The 9,644-nt window shown below is 64.0% G+C and overlaps 1 protein-coding gene across 5 annotated transcripts; it reads right to left on the reverse strand.

Moving 5' to 3' along the window:
- Positions 1-1,468: 1,468 nt before the first annotated feature.
- WDR18 (WD repeat domain 18) lies at positions 1,469-8,323 on the reverse strand. 5 transcript variants are annotated; one of them, XM_060145854.1, is made up of 10 exons: positions 7,369-8,299; positions 6,068-6,178; positions 4,694-4,827; positions 4,270-4,411; positions 3,617-3,760; positions 3,464-3,528; positions 3,252-3,376; positions 2,890-3,056; positions 2,122-2,190; positions 1,469-1,868 (listed from the first exon to the last, which is right to left on the reverse strand). In XM_060145854.1, the coding sequence occupies exons 1-10, from the start codon at positions 7,609-7,611 to the stop codon at positions 1,737-1,739; spliced, it is 1,332 nt and encodes a 443-aa protein (XP_060001837.1). In that variant the 5' UTR covers positions 7,612-8,299; the 3' UTR covers positions 1,469-1,736. The 5 variants fall into 5 exon arrangements, with proteins under 5 accessions (XP_060001837.1, XP_060001838.1, XP_060001839.1 ...); XM_060145855.1 differs by lacking the exon at positions 2,122-2,190 and having other exon boundaries at positions 7,369-8,305; XM_060145853.1 differs by lacking the exons at positions 1,469-1,868; positions 2,122-2,190 and adding an exon at positions 2,200-2,525 and having other exon boundaries at positions 7,369-8,314.
- Between the last annotated feature and the right edge of the window lie 1,321 nt (positions 8,324-9,644).

Consider the following 9,644-nt stretch of genomic DNA (forward strand, 5'->3'; position numbering starts at 1 on the left):
GGTGGCAGGGACAGCGTGGGCAAAGACAGTTGCGTGTCAACTGGAGGATCTTCCCAGGCCCAGCCAGGCAACCCCCCCTTCAGGGCTGAGTCATTAAAATGACAGCCCCAGGGGTGGGGACCCCACCCAGGGGTGCCTACCCTCACCCCCAGCCATAGGTGTGGCAGATGGGCCAGGAGGAACCCCAGGACCCAAGGTGGCAGCTGAAGGTCCAAGGCGATGAGAATACCCCTGCTCCCCAGGGAAAACCCAGAGCCCAGGAGGTAAAACCCAGAGCCCAGGAGGTGGCTGCCAGACATTGGGTGAGCCCCAGCCCATCTCCTGGCCACCTGCCAGCTCCTGCCTGGGACTCCACCAGACAAAGAGCAACACCGGGGCCTCAAAAACTGGCATCTCCTTCCAAGCCACTGAATCACGGGGCGAGTGCAGACAGCTGGGGGCGTGGGGCAGCATGCCCCAGGCTCAGCACCAGGGCTGCCAGGGACCCCCCACCAGGGCCAGGGCACGAGGGGCCCAGGCAGGTGAGGTGGCTCTTGGCCCCAGGGGAATCTCAGCCCAATTCTGAGGCCCTCTCATCATCTTCCGGACCCTCTGGAAACCAAGGGGGTGAGGACGGACTGGGTGCACACTGCAGACAGGAAAACAGCCCTGGGTGCTCTGGGGAGGAGGGCGCAGCTCCAATCCCCAGCTCTGCTCTGACAGGCTGCCTCGCGACCTGCCCCCCCCCCACCCCGCCTCACTTCTTGGGATCCACCAGCGGCCCGGGGGCTGCACCTACAACGTGGACCCTATCAGCCAGCAGGACTCCTCACCTGGCAGCTCCCTGGGCAAGGCGGGCCATGAGGGTGGGTGCAGAGCCCCAGCAGGGATGCCCACTAGCTAAAGATATGAACCAGGTGCTGGCCCCCAGCCGAGGTCATTACAGCACCTGCTAAGTCATGAGGATTTTCTGAACCATTAAGCAGACTGTCATTTGGGGGCAGCTTTCTGGAAGGTTCCATGGGCAGCCTCAGGGCCCACCTCTCGGCTGGGCTCCGGGTGCCAGCTGGCGGTGTCCCTGTCTCCCCTGGGCAGTGGGGGTAGGGCCTGGCTTCCCTCCGGCCCCTGACACCAAGAAGGTTCTGGTCAAGATGACCCTGGCCCAGAATTGGCTGCCACCCCAGAGACAGCTGCCCTGACCCAGGTTGGGGTGACGGGACCGGTGTGACTACACTGCTGTCCCTGAGTCACTCCTGCCCCTGGGGACCTCGTCCTGCAGCTCCCAGGATGCCCCTGCCCTGTCCCACTGGTGGCATGGCCCCTGGGTCATGGAAAGGCACTGGGGCAGCAAGTGAGTTAAGAGGTGAGAACCAAGGCTTCTCGACGCTCGATCTGAAACTCGGACGCTGTGATGGCTGCGGCGAGGCCCCTGAGGCAGGTCCCGCCACCGGGGTCCTGAGCCCGGCGTGGGCACAAGGAGGCCGAGAGGCAGGGTTTCAGCTCTTTTGTTAGATGTGGCACAGCACCAACATGACACGGGAGGCCACGGAAGGACAGCGGGTCAACACTGGACCACGACCCCTGGTGGGGGTGGCAAATCCAAATGACAGGACGCTGGCAGAGGCTGGGCTTGGGCCTCGGGCTCTGCCAGCCAGTCGGGAGGGTCCCGGGGGGAGCCCAGGGGGCAGGTCCGGGCGCGGGTCCGGGCTGTGCGCATGCTCACTGGGCCTCCCTTGGCCGGGGTCGGGTGCACGCGCTCACTTGGCCGGCCGAGTGATGATGCGCGTGGAGAAGTCAAAGAGGTCGCGGTTGATCTTGCGCAGGTTCCGCACCTCGTCCTCCAGCTCTGCCACGCGGATCCGCAGCTGGTCCTGGCCGCCCAGCACGCTCTGGGGGGAGGGGCGGTGGAATGCTCAGAGCGGGAGGGGGCCTCAGACATCCTGCTGGCAGGCAGCGGGGCGAGGCTGGCACTGAGGGCCACCGTCCCCACGGTCCATGACGGAGGGTGGGGCGGGGGCACATCCCTTCCAACCCAGGCCCAGGCCCCCTGCCGCCCTTCCCTCCGGACAAGCCCCCATCTTGGGCCCCTGCCCCCATCTTGGGCCCCTCCCCTCCCCCATTTTGGGGCCTCTCCCCTCCCACCTTCTCCAACGTGCTGCACATCACCCCGTGCAGCTGTTCCGCCCGCTCCAGGTAGCTGGGCTCTGACCCCTGGAACAGAAGGGGCCGCGTTAGCTGGCCACTCCCATCAAGCCTCGAGGGACGGTCGGCTAGCGCCTCCAGCCCTGGGAGGGCTCAGCCGCCCTGTGAGATGATGGACCCTGCTGCCGCCCAGAGGCCATCCGTCTCTCGCTGGACCCTGTCTGGGCACGCTGCCCTGGGCCAGCAGCCCGGAGCCTGGCACAGCCATCCATCAGGCCGCCGGGAGGGGTGTGGACAGCCCCGCAGGCGCGTGTGACTCCGAGGCGCAGAGACAGCAGACAGAGCCTGGCCTCAGTGGGCAAGGCTGGCCGTGCTGAGGACAGGCAGGGAGGGGCCCCAGGGGCCTGGAGGGGCAGGCAGGCCGTCATGAAGGGGGTCCCATGGGCACTGGGGCTGTGAGCGCTCCCGCCGCCCAGCTGGAGAAGGTGGCTGCCCGTGCACAACCTCTGGGTCCTGATCGGCCCCTGGAACAACACCCTGTTGTTGTTCTCAAAGGGCAGCGTGGCCCGCTCCCTCTCTGGAAGGTTCCAGGGCTTCCTGAGACCAGGGACCAGCCATCAGACTGGCCTCAACGACAAGGGCAGAGAAACCTCTTCAGCAAAGGAGCATGTGGAAGGTCCCCACCAGGACCCGACCCAAGGGCACCCAGAGCCACACGGCAGAGGCTGAGGCCCAAGGGTGGGGGTCCCTGCTAGGGGTGAGACGTACCTGCTGGTGGAGGCCCAGGCGTAGCGTGAGGCCCCCGTGGCGCGGCTCGTCCCCATGCTCCGCGCCCAGCAGGTGCTTGTTGAAGTGCGGCAAGGGCAGGCTGGGCCTGCAGTCGGAGCTCAGCATGCTGACGGGCGCCAGCACGATGCAGGCGTTGGTCACGGGGCCTGGGGCAGGCGGGCAGGCAGCGTCGGGACCCGCCCTCCGCCCCTCCAGCCACCCACCTGGCCCTGACACTCCCGTGCATTCCCGTCCCCACCCTCCACGAGGCAAACCCTGGGGCCTTGCTCCAGCCCCGGGGCGCCCACGTGTGGACAAGGCCCCCCGGGCCCAGGGCCTCCAGGAGGGCTGCGTGCGCCCACCTTTGAGAGCCACCGTCCTGAGGCACTGCTGGCTCTGCACATCCCAGAGGCGCACCGTCTCGTCGTGGGAGCCCGAGAGTAGCACGCTGCCATCCGTGGACACTGACAGGCAGGTCACCTGGTTCCTGGGGACAGACAGGTCACCTGGCGCCCGGGGGAGGGCGGCACAGTGACCCCCCACCACCACCTCCTGGTCGACCCCATCCCTGTACCTGTGCCCTCTGAACACCTTCCCGTGGTCCTGCTCCGGCTGGAAGCTCTTCTCTCTCTGCCCGGGCTGCGGAAGCGGGAGGGCCGGTGAGCACAGGGCACAGCTGCATCTCGGCCCCAAGCCGCGCACACCCCCGTCCCCCACGCCCACTCACCCAGGTACAGAGGTCGACCTGGAAGATGGAGCCGTCACTACCACCGCAGAACATGTGATGCTCAGCCAGGTCCATGGTCACGGCCATGATGCTCACGTCGAAGAGCACAGACAGCAGCAGCTCGCCGGAGGAGACCTCCCACAGCTGGGGGCAGGGACGGGGGCATGGGTCTGAGAGCGGAGTAGAGCGCAGCGGCCCAGCCGGGAGACTCTGGATGCCACAGGAACCTCAGACGGGAGCTGTCACCACGGGGGGCTCGGGGGTTGAGGGACCTGCTTCTCACGCTGGGACCCCTCGCCACCACCGGCTTCAGTTACTGTCAGCCCCCAGGCCACCACCAGGTCAGCCCTGGACTGCCCCAACCAGGGACGAAGACCTGAGGACTCCCTCAAGTCCCCTGAGGCTTGGCCAGGAGCTGCCAGGTGCAGTGGCCAAGTGGGAACTTCCAAGCCGACACAGGGCTGGACTGCCCCCCCCCCCGCCCCCGCCCTGCCCCCGGCCGTCCTTGAGGCCCCAGGCAGCGGGGGATGAAGAGCTGTCTGGGGCCACCAGCCAGCGGGAGGAGATGATGCTCCGGTTCCTATGGGCCAGGAACCCGCCAGCCGCCGGGCTCAGCTCACAGATCCACTGCGGGGGTCAGGGCAGGGCCCTACCTTCACTGTCTGGTCCAGCGAGGAAGTGGCCACCCGGGCCAGGGGCCCACCAAAGCCGCAGTGCAGGTCTGTGATGGGGAGGGTGTGGCGAGACCACACGTGTCGGGGGGCGGGGGTCCGGGAGGGGTCTGCCTGCAGCACGCTTGGGGGGTGGGGAGGAGCCGGACCTCAGTGGGGAGGGCGGCCCACATCTCGACGCCTTTATACCCTGTCTCCGGGCAGCAACCAGGCCCCCTCACCCGAATAAAAGTCCTGGGTAGCTGCCCAGGGCCCCATCCTCCTGGCACCAGCCTACCTGACCTGGAGCCCCTTCCCACCCCGGGGCCTGGCCTCTCTGCACAGCAGGTTCCCCGCCCTCGTGGTTAAGGCCTCGCCCGGCCAGAGGCTACAGCCGGATGGGGAGCCGCCAGGGCCGGGGCTCTACCTGCAGAGGCTCCAAGCCAGCACCAGGCAGTCCTTGCCCCCCGAGACGAAGTGGCTGCTGTCCCCCGTGAACTGTAGGCACGACACATCCTGGTAGTGGCGGCTCAGGATGACCAGAAGGTTCCCCGTGGAAACCTGGGGAGGCGGAGGGGCACCGGGTCACGGGGAGCCCTGGGGGAGTGGGAGGGGGGAGGGGGAGGGGGAGGGGGAGGGGGGGAGGGGAGGGGGAGGGGGAGGGGGAGGGGAGGGGGAGGGGGAGGGGAGGGGGAGGGGAGGGGAGGGGGGAGGGCCCGCCCCAAGCGGCTCTGAAGTGAACAGGGAGGCTGCGGGGCCGTGCCCCCTTGGATCCTGCGAGCACCTGTTCCCACCCTGTCCCCAGTGAGATGACACAGCCCCAGGAAGGTGTCAGCAAGGGGACAAGGCTGAGGGGGGCTGGTGAGGGAGGGTCTCTCCAGGATCGGCTGGAGCCAGGGGCGATCCTTGCAGCCACAGCTGCAAGTCACCATCTTCCGAACTGGCTGGCGGGGGGCACAGATGCTGCCGCAGGTTGAACTGTGTCCCCCAGACACACGTGTCCACGCCCAATCTCCGGAACCTATGACCTCCCTTGAACAGGACATAATCTCTGAAAATGTAATCAATTCAGAAGAGGTGACGCGGGAGCGAAGTGGCCACTGTCTCTTTAAGAGGGACACCTGGACACAGACACACAGCCGCTCACCCCCCGCAAAAGGAAGGAGAGAGGCTACACACAGAGGCGGATACAGGCATCAGAAAGCCCCCAGCCTGTGTGCCAGCCTTCGGTCAGCCCCGTGGGGCGCCCCCTCGTGGCCACAGCTCACGCTGGCCAGGAATTCTCCAAGAAGGTGGGGAGCCGGGACCACACAGTGTCCCCCATCAAGGAAGCCAACCACCTGAGACATCTGCTGACGGTGGATGGGCCGCTAACGTCTGCCCACACCCCCCGCACCAGCTTGACAGCGAAAAGAAGGAGTATTTCTACCACAGGGCAACCTGTCTCAGTTTCTCTCCCTGCGCCTGAACAAGGCCTCTTAGTTTCAGAATCACATACTGAGGTTTAAGAGCCCTGGAGTGAGGTCACCAGCTCTCTCTCATATCTTCGGGCCTCACACAGTCCACAGAGAACAATCGGTTCTCTTTGCTGATCTCTGGGGCAGCCAGGAAGGTCGTTCTGCCGGTGCCGAGGTCAGGAAAGGCCTTGTTCTGTTGCCTCAGATCCTGCACTGTCTACGCAAGAAGTGAGGTGAGCTTCCCCCACAAACGTAACAGACTGTCGGTGACAACTGGGTCAGTGATCTCAGCTGGCAGCCTGCGAGCGGAGCCCGCCATCCCGGTTCTGTGCTCCTATGCTCACCTCCCACAGGTATATGCTCTCTGTGATCCCTGCCAGAACGTAGAGGCCATTGGGCGACGTGGTAAGACAGGTGACCGGTCCGGGGCACATGATCTTCTGCTGAAGCTGGTCCTAGAGAAAGAAGAAGCTTCTGAGTTTCATGCCCGATGAGGGAGCAGGGGGAAGCGAGGCGAGTGGGAGCAGCACCCAGACAGCTGGTAAGTTCAAAAGGACCAGAAAGAGGAGTGGGGACAGGGGTGGTTTGACCCAATCCATGGTTCAGGAAGGGGGGTATTTGCTCCAGCTGAGGCTTTGCAGGGCGGGAGTGGAGGTGGAGGCCTGTGGATTCTCCTCAAAAGCAAGACAGCACTGCAACTCCCCGTGCTCCCAGTGCAGGAAGGGGGGGGGGGTCCAGGTTTGGTCCCCAGGGAACTAGATCCCGCATGCCCCAACTAAAGATCCCGCACGCGGCAGCGAAGATCCCGTCTGCCACAACTAAGACCTGGCGCAGCCGAATAAACACATTTTTTTTTTTTTTCTAAAAAGCAAGACAGTGCGTCTCTGGACTGGGGGTCAGAGGAACCGTCTGGCCACTAGGCTTTCGCCCCAGTCCTGCATCCCCTGAAGTCTCGCCTGGGATCGTGAGCGTCAGTTTCTAAATGTCTAAAATAGAACAACTTCTCAAGTTTGTGTGTGTGCCACACCAGGCAGAACCGGAGCACAGAGCTTGCCGAAAGAGATGCCAGCTGGCAAAAACACGTGGCGAGCAGCTTCAGGGGCTGCATTTCGAAGTTTCTGTAGGAGAAACCGTGGGCCCTATGGCAAAAAGTAAGCGTCTTTTCAGGGGTGATAAATACACGAGTCTCCGGGCTCCCCTTCAGCGTGCTCCCCCAGGCCTCAGACCTTCACCCTCCAAGCCCACGATGCCCACGGAAACCCTACGGCAAACTCCTTTCAATTACACTTCCCGCCCCACGCCGGCTCCAGCGCAGGGCCCCCAAGAGACCCACACCCAGCTCTCCTTGTGCGCGTGCGCACCGCTGGCTGCCCAGAGGCCCGCCCGCCACACCTCCGAGCGGCAGCCCACCCTCAGCTCAGCGCGTGCGCGCAGCGCCCTAACCGCTCCCACCGACGCCGGGCGCGCGGCTCCCTCCCCCCACCAAAAAGCCCCCAGACCCGCGCGTGCGCAGAGCATCCTAATAGGATTCCCCACCTCCCACCGGGGTTCAGGGCCCGTGCGGCCCCCACCGCCCCCTCTCCCGACCCCAGGCCCCTGAGCCCCGCGCATCCCGCCAACGGCGCCCGGCCGCGCGCCGCCGAACCTTCCTCTGTAGCTCCCAGGCGCTGATATAGTTCTTGCCCAGCTGCGCCGCCAGCAAGTACTCGCCATTGAGCAGCGCCAGGCCGCGAGGCCCGGCCTGGCCGCCGCGGTATGTGAGCAGATTGGCGCCCGAGTGCAGCTCCCACACGACGCAGCTCCACAGCTGGGCCGCCGAGTCGGTACACACGGCCACCTCCACGGGCGCCGCCATCATGCTTTCTCCACCGCCCAGGACATGCGTCATCACCAGCGAGACGCGGGCGACTGCGCCCTGCCGGCTAGAGCGGTGCCCACGTTGCCCGGCTCCCGGCGGCTGGCCGACCCGAGCGTGCGCACAGGACTCGGGGAGGGGGCCCTGTGAATCAGGCGGGCTCTTCTTTCCCGCTCCGCGGAGAATCAAGGGACGCACAGCCTGGTTAGAGATCTTGGAAGGAGATTTCTTTCAAAAATAGATGGAGAAACCCAGGCCGAGGGTCTCCTGAGAGCGGTTAGTAGCTTCAGAGACTGGAGGTCTGGCTTGGCCATTTCCACTGGGCGCTTTTGGTCAAGCACTCAACCTCTCGGATGATGATGGTGATTATTTTTAACGTGCGTATATTGAATACCGACTTCACAGGCCCGAATGAGACATTGCACGTAAAACAGACTACGCACCTAACATAACAGGTAGCTGGTGTTCAAAACGTAGTTAGACGCATATTCACGGATCCATCGTCCGCCTCCCCCGGACCTCTCTTCTTCGGGGGCCACAAAATCCACATTTTTATTTCGGCAACTTGGTGCGGGTCGAACAAGTCGCGAGCTCTGTCTGGGGAGCACCCAACAATCTCGTGTGAGCGCTCCCGGCCGCAGGCCACGTCTACAAACAGTGCATTTTAAAATGTGGAATTAGTTGTTAACCTTTGAAAACGGGGAATTTCGCTCAGGAGTCGCGGTCTCATGGCTGTCTTGAGCGGCGTACCCACAAGCAACATTGGGGAGAATGGGTGCGGGGTGCGTCCCCCAATCCCGCTCTGCCATCCGGGAGGGGATGGTGGAGAGGAGAGCGGAGGAGGGGCCTTCCTGGAGGAGGAACGGCGCCCGGAGCCTGGGGCTCCGCAGCCCCAGGCCCGGCCGCCAGGTGGCAGGCTCGAGCCACCGACCGGCATGCCGGTCGGAGTTGCTCCCGGCCCAGGGGCCACAGCAAGAAGCAGCAACCGGGAGGAGGGGCGTCAGGGGGGACCTGCCTGATCTGGAGGAGGGGCTTCCCAGAGCAGGTGTCCTTAGAGCGGGAACTAACAACCTGAAGAGAAAGAGGGGCAGAGGTGCGTGCAAAGGCCCTGAGGCAGATCATGGAGGGGGAAGCTGGATATGGGGACCTGGATTTTATTTTATCCCCGGCAGGGTTGGGGGGGAAGGACATGTGAAACTGAAGAACTTTTGTAAACTGGGGAGAGCTGGGTGTCCAAACCTCCAGAAGCTGCCAAAAGGGGACACTGAGGCAAGGACCATCTATTCCAAAGACGGATTGGAGCTAGAACCAACTGTTCCTGATTTCCACCCCCAGAACCAGCTGATGTTCCCTCCCTGCTTCCTCAAACTTTTTTTCTTTTTTTCTTACTGCGAGTAAGAAAAATGAAACACCTTGAATGCTAGTTTACATTTTTCAGATACTGTTTTCCCAAAACCACATCTTTCTTTGAATCCTGAATCCTGGGCATTCTGTGGAGCCCCATTTGAGAATGGGCACACTCTGCGACCCCCAGGGGTGGACCAAGGCAGCCTTCTTCTAGCCACCAACTCAGGGCTTGAACCTGGTCCTGAGCAGCGGAGCAGGTCACTGCACAGCTCTGGGCCTCAGTTTCCCCATGTGCAAATCAGGGATGCTGATTCGACCCCTGGGTGTGTATCCTTATCTGCGGAGGTCTGGCCTGGAAGTTTCCAAGCACCCAGGTTCCAGGATGCAGGGTGGGCCCTGCAGGTGCCGGTTGCAGGGGGACCAGTTGTGCAAACAGCAGTCGCTGCTGTGGTCACTCAGGCAGGGGCAGCCCCTGGCTCTGCTGGAGGGCAGGGCAGCTGGAGTGCTGGCCCGGCCCCCTCCCAGGCCTCTCCCTCCACTCCTCCTGTTTCCCCTCTGCCCCTCCTTGGGGGGACGCAGCTCGGCCAGGCTGCTGTGTGAGGTCAGAGGTCACCCCACCCCCAGCCTGGTTCCGGAATGAGGACAGACCAGTTGTGTCGGAAGGGCAGGACAAAAGCCACACTTTGGGGGCCTCTCGGACCACCCAGTCACCAGACCTC

The sequence above is a fragment of the Lagenorhynchus albirostris genome, chromosome 3, assembly GCF_949774975.1.
Source record: "Lagenorhynchus albirostris chromosome 3, mLagAlb1.1, whole genome shotgun sequence".
NCBI classification, from domain to species: domain Eukaryota; kingdom Metazoa; phylum Chordata; class Mammalia; order Artiodactyla; family Delphinidae; genus Lagenorhynchus; species Lagenorhynchus albirostris.